The sequence below is a fragment of the Chelonia mydas genome, chromosome 19 (genome assembly GCF_015237465.2).
Source record: "Chelonia mydas isolate rCheMyd1 chromosome 19, rCheMyd1.pri.v2, whole genome shotgun sequence".
Classification (NCBI taxonomy): Eukaryota; Metazoa; Chordata; order Testudines; family Cheloniidae; genus Chelonia; species Chelonia mydas.
In genome coordinates, this window is record NC_051259.2 from 2,067,517 (window position 1) to 2,080,860 (window position 13,344).

Consider the following 13,344-nt stretch of genomic DNA (forward strand, 5'->3'; position numbering starts at 1 on the left):
GCTTGGTGTACCACCCCCGAGAGCCTGCAAATTAAACCCGTTCGTCTCTTAATTCAATGACATTTCCTCCATTGCACAGAGACAGGCTGGTTTGTTATTGTCGGGTTGCTCATGATTGTCAGACTGCATGCACTGTTTATTTCCCCTTCCTTGCTGTGGGATAACTGGAGCACCAGGCTGAGCATCCTTCATTATTGCAGGGCTGCTCACGATTCAGACAGTGTACATGGTTTGTTATTGTACGGTTGGGTTACTTCACAGGGCCTGATTCTGATCTCACTTACACTGGTTCCACACCATTGCAGCTCCAGTTGAATCAATGGATTTACTCCTGATTTACTCTGTGAGTGAAATGATAATCAGGTCTGCTGTTTGGGGGATGGGGTTTATTTATTTACTGTAAGATCAGTCACTGAGATAAGCAGGCTTTGTTATTGTAGGGTTGATGATTACTTCTCTATACGCTGGTTTGTTAGCGTAGGGTCAGTCATCCCTAGGCACGATGGTTTGTTACTATAATACAGTAAGATGCCCTGTCAGCGTTGGGGCTGACCACGCTATGCCGTTAAGGTGGGATTTCTCAGTAGTGGTATCATGCTGTGCAGATCGCTTTGCTATTGTAGGGTCCCTAGCAGTGGCTGCTGCTTTTCTCAATGGAAATAGCCACGGAACACAGGAACTGGCCGACTGGATCAGCCCATTTAGCCCAGTATCCTGTCTCGAGAGTTGGCCAGTGCCAGCTGCTTGGAGGTGCCAGAAACTTTGTAGTTAAAATGCTGGGTTAGCTACCCATAGCACAAGTTCCTTCTACCCCCTTTACTCCCTCTCCGCTGTGACATAGAGAGTGGTTTATAGCCTTTCAGAGATTTTTTTTTTTTTACCCTACTAAAAGTAGCTGTGGGTGTTCTCACGTGTAAGCCTCTTTTGAATCACATTAATCTCTTGGCCCCAATGACGTGCTGTGGCAATGAGTTCTCCAGGCCAATTATGTGTTTTGGGTTTGTTTGTTTGTTTTTTAAGTGTCAGCGGGGTAGCCGTGTTAGTCTGTATGCACAAAAACAATGAGGAGTCCGGTGGCGCTTTAAAGACTAACAGATTTATTTGGGTAAATATGCATGAAGATGCAAGAAGAAGTGGGTTTTTTACCCACGAAAGCTTATGCCCAAATAAATCTGTTAGTCTTTAAGGTGCCATCGGACTCCTCGTTTTTGTTTAAGTATTTCCTTTTGTCACTGTAAAGCCTGTTGCCTTTCCATTCACTGACTGTGCCCTAGTTGTGATGAAGGGTAGTGGGAGCACCTGATTTATCTTCTCTGTGCCGCCTTTTTCATATCACCTCTAACCAGTCCCACTCTCTCGAGACACAGATCGCCCCATAGCCTCAATCACTTTCACCTTCTCTCGCTGAACCCTCTGCAAGTGATCCCCCAAACCGTCTGTATAGCAAAACACTGGGAAGCCTGTTGCTATGGACCTGGCAATGTGTCTGTTTACAAAATTAACATGCCGCTAATCTTCATGTTTAAAACACATTCCTATCTTTAAAAGCAGCAGCATTTGCATACATTTGCATGCGTTATTAATTTCATACAGTCTTTGTTTGATGAGATACACAGTCTGGGGCCACTTCAGAATATGCACAGGCAAAGTGTCTGCGTCCCTCCCATTGGACAATGGGCCATAAATAAGCTTATGGGCCTTCCATGCAACAGGAAGGTCTCTCTTGGAGGCCCTAGTCCCCATTAGCCCTCCCTCGCCTTTTGATTAGTATCCTTAATTGAGCCATTTTCTAATGGCTTTGCTTCCATTTTGCATGCCACTCATCCATATTTATGGGACAAAGAGACAGCCTTGTTTTGGTTGTCTGAAGGGGTCCTCAGGGGTGCTTAATGCAGCACATAAATGAGCTATTATGGCCACGCTTTGCTGTTTATCATTTCAAAGCTCATAAATTGGGAGCTTGGAGAGCAGCCTGCTCCATTGTGGCTGTGCTTTTGAAGTACCACTGTGACTGGTGCCATGTGGCTGGAGTTTGCTGTGGAGTTTTTTCCAGTACCTAGAAGAGCTCTCAGTATTATCCTGATGGGCTACATTTCCTTTGCATGCCACTGACCATCTGTGTCCCAGAGACCAGCCTGAGACGGGCTTTGCCTATGGGCACAAACAGCAGTTCAGTGCCCAATTCCCATTGTGAGTTAGGTACCTCACTGCCATTTGTGCCTTGAGAAATCTCCAGCCCCCAGGACTGCACCAGCTCTCTGGGCAGGCCTCAGTGCCCAATAGCTTCCTAGGATGGATGGAATGGTGTTTTCCTTAAAGCGTCCTTCAAAAAGAGCAGCCTGCCTCTAATCCACTGACATTTCAATCAAATATTCAAAGCAGAGATTAATTATCAAACGACAGTATCCAGAATCCATTAACCCCGATGTTCCAGCATTGCTGCAGTTTGCAGCCCTCCTGGGTTCTCTGCAGCATTTAGAAATGATTACCGGGGTTTAGCATGTAATACCCTAATTACACGTACAGCAGTTGTCAAAGTAAACTCTGCTTAGCAGGCAGAATATTTGTTCTCTCCAGAACATCTGGGCTGGCGAAGCAGCTGATTCTTCTTACACTTGTGTCAATCAGGAGTAACTCCACTGACATCAAAAGACGTAACTAGGCCCAGGGTGTTTGGAGGGTAAGTAAAAGGTTTACTCTGACAATGAGACCTGTTCTTCTTACCAGTCTTCACAATGAATCTCTAGCAAGTGACAGGACTTAGAGTGTGTCTAACCCTTCACAGCTTCCCGGCACTCTGCAGGCACTAACTATAGCTCTGTAGGAAAGGGACTGTCTGTTCATACAGCATCTAGCACATTGGGGTGCTGGTCCATGACTGACACTCCTAGAGCTACTGCAATACAAATAACAAAGGGTAATAATTATCCATAAACATTATCCCCATTTTGCAGATGAGGCAACAGGCAGAGCTGGTTTAAAAAAATGAAATTCAGATTTTTTTTTTTTTTTTGGTGGGGATGGAGAGTCACGTTTTTTTCCATGAAAATTTAATGCCATTTTCCAGCCATTTTCCAGACCTGTCCAAGGTTGCACAACAAATAAGTAGCAGGGGTGGGATCAGGATTCAGTAGTTCCTGGCTTCTGCTCCCATGCTGTCTCCACATGTTGAGCCACAGTTGACTTCAGTGGGAACCTTGCCCATGAGGTCACAAATGATAATGGCCGTACGTTCATATAACGCCATCCACCCTCAATAATACTGAAGGAATTTACAATGCAGACATGGACCCAGCCAAAAAATTTGGGTCTAGATCCCAAGGTGATGTTATGAGCGAACACCTGTTAGAAAATTCATAAATAGCTGGTGAATTTCATCCCATAGGTAGCTGCAAATCATGGGAGGGTGAGGATCCCTGTATATCATTTGTACAACGGGGATTCTTGTACATATCACATAGCAACACAACACACCAGTCATTCACTTCCGGGAATATCTTCCATTCAATACTCTATCTAATTGAAACTGCAGGGGAGCTACGGAGGTAGAGCCAGAGAAGAGAACACCAGCTGCTGAATTACCAATACTGTTTTTATAGCTTCATAGTTTAAGACCAGAAGCGACCATTAGATCATCTAGCCTGACCTCCTGTATATCACAGGATATTAAATTTCACCTATATACCCCTACCATTGAGCCCAAAGACTTTAATTAGACCAAAGCATTTCAGTCCTTAGCTTTGGGGAACTGGTAGCCTCACCACACGAGGTGGCACGGCTGAAGAGCTACGGAAAACGTGTTAGAGATCAGCGGGATTTTGCTCTGGCAGCTCTATCCCGACCTCCTGATCAGCTCCTTAGCACTTTTGCAGTGCCAGAGAGAGAAGCTCCCAGACACTTAGCAGGGAATGAGATGTTCATCTGGAAAGATGAACACAGGCTAATTATGATTAGCGAAGTAGTCGCTGTGATGAGTAACAGCATTATCTCTGCTCTCTGTCTCTGCTAACAATGCGGAACATTGCTAGATGGACTCTATTGACATAAGGACTGTGTTTGATTTCTTGTGTGGTTTGAAATTAGAATTCTAATACATTTTTAGATTTACGAGTTTACATTTCTTTCTTCACAGGGGGGACCAAAAAATCCCTAAAGCTCATCCTGATTTTCCTTTCCAGGCATTTTAAAAGGCAATTGATTAAACCTGAAACAGAAAAATCTTTTCAATGGACAGTGATGAAAGGCACAAAGGAAACTGGAAGTGAACTGCCAGCTCCACCCACAGGTGGAATGGAATTAGGGAGTTGACCTTTATAAAGAGGAAATTCGGAATGATCCTTGCAGTTGGCCAAGTGGTGTATTGTAAAATGGATGGGGTTGCCTACCCAAATGCACACTGAAGAACCTCTGTGTTATCCCCAGGGGCGTATGCATTCAGCAACTGTCTTCTCCAAAGGCTGAAAGGAGTCCCATGCAGAATAAAGTTTTGAGATCTCCATTGTTCAGTGACATGCACTGGTTCCGGCGTGCCACTAGAGGGGGAATTGTTCACCCTCCGGATGGGGGATTTTGGCTGCAGCGTCTGCTACACAAACACACTTGTGCCTCCACTCCAAAGTGGGGAGTTCTCTCACAGCTTCTCTCTCATTTTCTGACATGTATAGATAGGAAAGGATCAGAATGCTCTGATCTGTTGGGGCTGGTGCCTGGAGCACGGGAGGGGGACTCTGAAGAGCTGTGTTCTCTGGGGCTCTGCTCTGGGACCTGGGGCAGGCCACTTGCGCCTCTCAGGCCTGCTTTCCCGGTGTGGCACTGCCGGCTAGAGGACCCTATGAATCCAAGAGCAAGAGGAGTCAAATGGTAACAGCATGTGTGTGACGCAGTCCAAGCTCCTGCAATGGAGGCGGCTAGCGGCGTTAACTCTTGTTTTTTCTGCCTCTTTGACAAATGGGAGAAAAGAACAGCTTTGACGACTGCCTTCAGTTCCCTGGGCAACCCCCCATTGCGGAGTAACCTCTTCTGGAGGTCTTGGCTCGAATGACCTGCGGCATCTCTTGCTGAATGAGCAGATGGGAGAGCAGAATCCCCTGTAGTGCTACCCAGCCCTACGCCAAGTTCAGCTACTACCTGGCATTTCTTAGCTGCCTTGGATAAAAGGGTGCTCTGGAGTGCTGGTGGGACTGAGTGCCCCGGTTTGTTATTGTAGGGTTGCTGCAGAGTGCTGATAGGGCTGTGTACATTGGGCTGGGTGACTGGAAAGCTGCCGGGGTGGGTGGGTGAGGTTTATCCATTAGTGGGGAAATGGCTGGGGTGCCTTTTTGTCTCAGGAACCCATAAAAATAGCTTCGCTTTTGGAAAGAGCTAAAACAGCCCCCAGGAGCAATCCAGGGGCTGGTTCCTGGCTGGAATGGGCTGCCATGAGAACTGAACCCACACATGAAAGAGCCCCAGCTGCTGTTAATATTATTCCTATCGCCCCATCTTCTCCTACTGCGTTATTGTTATAACAAAGTGTATCACTGAATGGCAAGGATCAGGATCCTAATTACCAGAGTTAATTAGCACAGGGCCATCAGTGCTGCTTCATTTCCAGTAACGTCTCTGTTCGGCGTTGACTGATGTCACTGGTCTGGTTGCTGAGATTACAGGAGCGACGCACGTTCACAATTCAAGCTGCAGTTTGCTCCTTCTTAAACTCTACCTGATGATTCCAAAGGGGACACTCTGGATGCTCAGATGCACTTCGCGGTGCACTGCAAATCCAGGGTCAGAATGATGAGGGAACTCCTTCGATTTAGCTCGGCCTGCCAACTCTTGAAGTCTCCAATGAAATGGCTGTCCACTGTCAGAGTGTCCATATCTCCTCAGACTGAGGGTCTCAGCCCCAGAAAAGTTTGAAGCCTGGCTCCATTGTGAAGTGGCAGGTTTGGTCCCACTTTGCATGGCCCAAATCCAGGTGTTGAAATGGGTTAACATTAATTTCTTCCATGTCATTTATCATTTGCTGTTCCCTAGCTTTCCATACAGCTTCCTTCAGTTTAGTTTGCACCGATGAAATGTACAGATTTGTAGCAAAGCCAATGCCTGAGTCACATCATGATGCCTGCAATGTAATATAGCATTTTTCCTATCCGGTTACTCACAGGGTACAATAATTTATAGGCACCTTTGCACATACAGTTTCCTTTTTTCCTCCTCTTTCTAACTAATAGGTTCTGCTTCTGCCATTTTCTTCTGCCCTAGTGCCCTTTTAAGGAATTTCTAGCATCCAGTGTGATTAAAGTTGTACAGGAATGATCCTTTAATGCACGCAGATGGAGAGCGAGAGATATCACGGGGAAAATGGTGGGTTTATTTATGGTCTCCAGACATAATGGAAACAATGCCTGCTCTTGACCTTCGCAAAGCCTCTGGAAGTTCTATTCTCAGAAGAAAAACAAAGTCAAATAGTCAAGCTGTAATTCAAAGACATGCGCCTCCCAGACTAGGCACCAGGGGCCTCTGTCGAAGCTATCATCATAGGTCAGTGACACTTAAAACCGACTCGGGGACTATTTAGAGGCAGGCAAAGGATGTATTTGATCCATCATCACTTTTAATCAGTCTTTCCTGCTTCTTGATGGGGCCACTGCCTCTAACCACCCTGATCCCCAAAGAGCCAGAAACGCTAGAGATACAGATCAGCTTCATGGTGGTAATTTGTCTGGTGACACTTATACAATGATCCAAGCCAGCAGTGCAGCCGGCTGTTCCCTTCTAATTGTCACCTGTTGCTCTCAGTGATGTGATCCCCAAATTACTACTGATCAGGGGATCACGCATGGAGGTTTTTAAATATTTTAATCCTAACAAGGGCCATGCCACCCATGAGAGACTTCTCTGGAGATGCAATTTAGCCTCAAAGTATTTTGTGACAGATCCTTGCTTTCTACTTGAGCCTTCTTTGAAATGCTTCTCCACTCTTCCTGCAAAGAAAAACCAAAAAAGGAAGTGAGCTGTAGCTCACGAAAGCTTATGCTCAAATAAATTGGTTAGTCTCTAAGGTGCCACAAGTCCTCCTTTTCTTTTTGCGAATACAGACTAACACGGCTGTTACTCTGAAACCTGTCAAAAAATAATTGTATTTTCTCATGAACCATTTCACTTGAAACCTGGTCCTCACATGAGGGGGGAGGAAAGCCTGCCCCCATGAATCCTTAGCGACCCCCATTTATTATGGCTCCAACAAGAGGGAAGGAATGAACCCCTCCATGCCTTCATTATGTCTCTCTTGCTTTAATGGTCCCATGAGCCTTTTCAGGCACTGAAGTCACTCCCCTGCTTTGTAGTCTTCTGAATATTTCTCTGTAATTTGAGCAGCACTACCAGGTTCTCACTCAGAGACCTTCAGCGTGTTATCTTGTTGGGCTCATTTGATCTTCCCAATTCCCCTTCCATTTTATATTCTTTCAGTTGGCAGCCGGAGAAAGTTTTTATCTAATTCTTCAACTCTGACTTCAGTCAATGGGTCTGGCTTGCTCACTATATTTTATGTACTCTCAGTGTAAAGCCCTGGCACACTTCAGCCCAGGCCATTAAAGAAATGGGCAGTATTTAAAGCCAACTTTGATTTCAGTACAATTTTGTCTTCCTTTCTAATTTTTTTTTAAAGCAGAAGGATGGGAAAGGGATAGACCAATCAATACCTAGACAGACTAGTAATACTGTAGTGCTCAAACCAAAGCAGGGTGCTGGGTGCCGTGCAAACACTGGTAAGAGATAGCCCCTGCCCCAACGAGCTCATAATCTAAACAGACCAGGCAAACAATGAGAGGAAGGATGGAATATTATCCCCATCTGACAGATAAGAAACTGAGGCACAGAGAGAGGAAGTAACTTGCCCAAGGTTACACAGTCAGTCTGTGGCGGAGCCAGGAATTGAGCACAGACTTCCAGAGTCAAGATCTCTCAAGTGTGACCTGGCAGTGACTGAGAGTTCAGTAACAGCGTGTGAAGTAATCTGGGGTCCATGTCACTAGAGTCTTCCACTTGTCCCTTTATGGGCAGTCTTAGCAGAGATGTCTACGATTCAATGGGTCATGGAGACGTATGTGTCCCCTCATGGGTGGCTCTGGCAGGTTGGGATTGAGACACGTTAGTAGAGCAGAGCCGGGGAAGCCTCCAGTGCTGCTGCCAGTCGTGCACCTGAGTGAAAATGCGGGGAGGGATGTGGTCTCCGGGAGAGGAACTCACATACTGCACTGACAGGCACATGGAGAACAGAGATGGACAACGCTCTTCACCACAGCATTTCTGACCAGACAAATGTTCCAGTAATCGTAATCATTCCGTTTTCATCGATCTTTGGAGGGTTTTTGTTGGGGGGGGGGGAAATCATTCATTTTCAGTTGCCAGATTTCACTTAATACCCAAAAATGCTGAAGAAATGTTCTGATGAAAACTATAAATGTCATTAACAGGGGGGAAAAAATAATTCCCCAACATGGAGGAATGGACAGATTTATCTATCAGTTCCCTCGCACAGCACAAATATACTCAAAATTAATTTGCAAGATTTTGTGAAGTACAAAGTCCTGTGATGCCCCATTTAGTCTATACCCAGGCAAATTCAGCATTGCTCCCCACCGGGTATTTTCTAATGCTTTGTTCAGTCTAGTTTTTAATTTTCCAATTTTAATATGTAATGTTGTACATGTGCAAAGGTGAAGATGTGCCACTTTCTGCAAAAGCACTGTTATAAGGTTCCTTTCAGTGCCTAAAGTCTGAATTCCCCTCTCCCCAACCCCCCAAAGACATCTGTCCCTCTCCGATTGAGGAAACCCCATGAAACTAAACGGGACATCTCCCCAAAGAGCACCGCATCTGGTGGAGACCTACAAGTTATTTTAAAACACCTCTCCTAACACAAACGGTGGGCTGCAGGATTTGAGGCAGGACTACAGGGATTTCTAAAGGAAGCTGAGCTGATAATAATTAATATGTCTGGTTTCAAAAGCAATTATGCCAATTATGTCTTTAATTTAATCACTGCAAAATTTGGGACTCTTAGCAAATGTGAATAAACAGCTCTAAAAATATTAGCATCTCTCCTGACGAGAGCCCCCTCAGGATCCTGGTTGAGCGAGCGCCGTTAAAAGCTGTATTTACCCATCCGTCTCAGGCAGGGCTTTCAGCTGTGCCGAGAGGCGACTACAACAGGCTGTTGATTTTGTCTGTAAACTGCTGGGCTGGGCATGAGAACAGTCCTGTGCAATTAACAGACTCCTCCATTCACCAGCTGCGCTGGGTCTGCACATTGCTGAAGCCACGCTGCAAGCCGCGGTACTTGTTGGGTCTGGAGGCAGTGCTTCTGTTAAGTAGCCCACTAGAGCCTCCCCGGCTCAGCAGGTATTTGCTGTGTTAAGCTCATCTCAGCTGCAAGTAAGTCTTGGCAGAGCTACCCCCATGACAGGGAAGAGGGGTTATGCTTGCCCAGGTTGCTAGGTGCTGAAATGGAGCATCTTGCATATTCCTTCCTTATACTCTTACCTGAAGTACCTGTCCCACAGTTCCTAGCACATCTGTCTGGCACAGAGCATTCTGGGAGATTTTGCAAGGCCACTGATGCATTGTGGGTCACTGAGTCAGCAGCTAGTTCAACAGTTGCATCTACCACCCTCTGGCACGAAAAGAGTTCTGAATTAGTCAGTATTTAACCCTGGTGAAGCGTACTCTTCTCCAAATGGCAGTGAGCAGATTTGCAAAGCAGCGTGAGACCGTCAGTGCTTGGGTGCCAGGGGTGCTCGAGGGGGAACAGTAGCGGTTAGCCTGGCATATGTCAGTAGCATAGGCAAGCCTTGACGGCAAAGTTATTCTAGGGGGGAAAGGGATAACTCCAGTGGGGGAGATGCAGGAGCTCCCTACCTCTGCTGGGAGGCTGTACAGGGTTCCACTGAATGTGCTGTTGTCCCCACTGCAAGAGACTTGTGTTTCTGCAAAATACTCCTCTTCCAACAGCAATTAAAACACAAACAGATCCTCCTGTGCTCCGGGGGGAAGTAGCTCCCCAGGGTCCTCTGAAATACTACACTTTGCATGAGATGATGCTGAGAAATTGTTGCAGAATCTGCCCGGTGGGCACAGAAGAGCCCTTTGTTCATACTAGGTGCGAGAGGAGTTCCGTGTTTGTGCCTCATTCCATTCCATCAGCCTCATGCTTCTGCTGACTGTGTATGACTGGAAAGTCCTCTGCCATGCTTTTCAAAAGGGGCCGGTGACTTTGGGGGCCCAACCTGAGACGCCGTGAAGGGGCCTGATGCTGAGCACCCACCGTCTGAAATGCAGGCCTCTTTATCAGGGGTCTCAAGTTGGGCTCCCAAAACTTGAGGTTCCCCAAACCCCTAATCACATTGGAAATTCTTGGCCAAGCTTCTCCCTGGGTTTAAGAGATGGAGAAATGTCAGGGATCAGCGGGCGCTCTGGAACAGCTCCATCTGGAACAGCTCTGCCTTTCCCGGTCCATTGGGCCCTTCTCATGCAACCTCCCAAACACCACGCTCTTGCTTTCCACAGGTTCAGCCCGTATGAGTGGTACGACGCTCACCCCTGCAACCCGGGATCAGACATCGTGGAGAATAACTTCACCCTGCTCAACAGCTTCTGGTTTGGAATGGGAGCGCTAATGCAGCAAGGTACGGCTGGCCCCCCTGACCCCCCACCACACACACACACACCGCTATTTTCTGTGATGGTGAGAGCTTTTGTTTGGTGCCTGATGTTTGACAGGAGCAAGGTAAAGCAGTTGCGCTTGTCAAAAACAACCAACTGTAGCAAAAAGAATAAACGTGGCAGCCCTACGCCTGGGTTGCCACCCAGCGCTAGAGCCGCAGAGAGGAGCTACGTTACTGCACGCTGACAGGCACAGACATTGGGTTTGAAATTGTGAAGTTTGTCTCTTAACGATTACAGAAGTGCTTGTCAACACCGGCTTTTTGTCTCCACGCTGGGTAGGCAGTTAGCTGCAGGAACTGGGAGATCGCTCTCCGCTGACAGTTTTACTGCTCATGGTATCCACCGTGGGATGAACTATTTGTCTCTCCTGTTACTCTTTCTGATTGAGATGTACCATGCACAAGTGGCGAGCTCAGATAGAAGCAATTCTCCGGAGAGTTGGTTGGATGTGTGTGTGTTGTATACAATCCAGGGCTTTGCGTTATCCAGCTGCACCTGTGCCAGTGAGCCTAGTGCAAACAAGGCCAGACAGGGGTTAATTAGATAAATGCCTAAGTGGAATTAATCTGATCAATGGAAACCAGCCATGACTTGGAGCTCAGGAGGGTCCTGGGGTCTATGTAGGGCATAATTCACTTGCCATGATTTTCCTTTCGTTTGTAGACTGTGCTTTCACTGCTTTGTGTAGCTGGCGGGAAACAGGGGAGAAAGGACATTAAAACCAGTATGGCAAAGAACTAACCCAGCCTGAGACAGGAATCCAGCTGCCTCAGCCGGAGGCGCTGGTACTGAGACTCTCCAGAAAACCTGAACAGTTCCTCATCTCTCACAGGAGGCTGGGGCTGGAGGACTCTTCTTTGCTCACCCAACAGAGACCGGCGTGTTCTTTTTCATCTTATCTCCTCATGAGGGTGGAGGCAGGAGAGTGCTCACTCCTGCTCTGAATTGTTGAAAACAGAGATTGTTTCTACTGTAGAAGTCGCTGTAGTTTATTTGGGGAAGCGCCTGCCCTGCGGTAAGAGAGGCTGAGCTAGCGCAGAATGGAATAAGCGCTTCCACGAGGACTATCAGTTAAAGCCATGCTGCCCAATCTGCCATCAGCAGAGACCTCTAGCTACATCCTTCTCATTATAAAAAAGCCTCCTTTCCATTGCCATGTTCTTCCTACCCTGCAAGTTCTGAAATCGCCTGGACCTGCTGACCTCCCGGGCATGTCACAAAGCCCATCTATCTGAGCTGGCCTCGGCGTAGGACTGAGGGAGGTTTTGGTCTGGTGGGAGGTAGGGTGGCCGTGTTCAAATGTCCTAGTCCTGTGAGGGGTGACTGGATGGTGCTCAGTAGGGCAGGATAAAGGAGATGTGGCTGCAGCTGCTTTATGTTTGGCAACTCCAGTGTCACATGGAGCTTGACATTGGAGTTTTACACAGATGCCAAGAGTGCCCAGATAGGGCTGCCAACTTTCTAATGGCAGAAAACTGAACAGCCTAAGCCCTGCCCCTTCCCCGAGGCCCCACCCCTTCCCTTTTGACCCTTTTGACCGGGTGTTCCAGTCGAAAACCAGACACCTGGTCACCCTATGCCCAGAACATGGGGTAGAGTTACCAGCAGGTCTAAACTGATATAAAGAATAAATAAATAAAGTGAGTTACTACATCTTAGGGGTCCAAGATTCAGCCTGGCCCCAGCTTCACCTCTTTGTGTGAGTGAAGTTTCACAACTGCTTATCTTTGTGCCTGTTGTTTATCAAGGATGCGGAATCCCCCATTCAGACAGCTCTGCACCTGGCTGTAGGAGCAAATATGTGACTTACCCACACATGCAAAAAAACCAACAATATGGGTGCAGTTTTTATAGGCACAAACTATGTCAGAAATAGGGAGTCTGAAAATATACCCCTAAAAGATCAGCTGGAAGTGCATTTGTGTGTGAGAATACATTATGTTACAATCCATCTCAGCTGCTTAAATTCACCAGATGGAGCAGTAGCCCCCCCATCTCTCTTTCTCTGGTGACACAGTTTTAATAATTTAAGTGATTCATTTACTTTCAGGAAGATCTAACCTGCCTCACACCATTCACTGGTCGTTAGTAGAACCAGTTCTCACACAATGTATGCGGCTGAGGGTTTAACATTTCTTCCCACGTGGTGACTCCATCCTAGCACGGCATGGAAGGGAGAACAGACAGTGGACAGACCCTAAAACAACAGAACCCTTTGAGAAAGGCTTTGGTCAGTCTCTAGGTACAGCATCCAAAATATCAGATGGGTTTCAGCTCAGTGAATTGAGAAGTTCAAAAACTACAAACACATCCACTGATCCTTGGCACAGGTAATTCATAAAATACTCCTAGATGATAATAGGGCTTTCTGCTGGAACACTCATTTTGATGGACTCCATAGCTGCCAATTAAATAAAGTGCAATTGAAAGTACCTTCAAAAACCTGTTTTCTTAGCTAGCAGTGTAAATGTTCATCACCTAAGGAGAGCTGTATAATGAAAGTACAGTCTAGTGTCTTTCCTCTCCCACATGTCTTCTCCACATCCCATCTGTGTTCCAGTCTTGAGGAAGCCGTACAAAACGTACTAGGGCACTTTCCCAAAACGCCCTTCGATGGTGTCTGCAGGAGTTAAT

At 46.7% G+C, this 13,344-nt stretch overlaps 1 protein-coding gene across 2 annotated transcripts in view; it reads left to right on the forward strand.

The window, feature by feature from the left end:
* GRIK3 (glutamate ionotropic receptor kainate type subunit 3) overlaps window positions 1-13,344 on the forward strand; it is a 228,881-nt gene that overhangs the window by 193,654 nt on the left and 21,883 nt on the right. For both annotated transcript variants that reach the window (XM_007060684.4, XM_027823121.3), the window contains exon 12: window positions 10,552-10,670. In XM_007060684.4, the coding sequence (XP_007060746.2) occupies window positions 10,552-10,670 (119 nt within the window). The remainder of the gene's footprint in view (window positions 1-10,551; window positions 10,671-13,344) is intronic.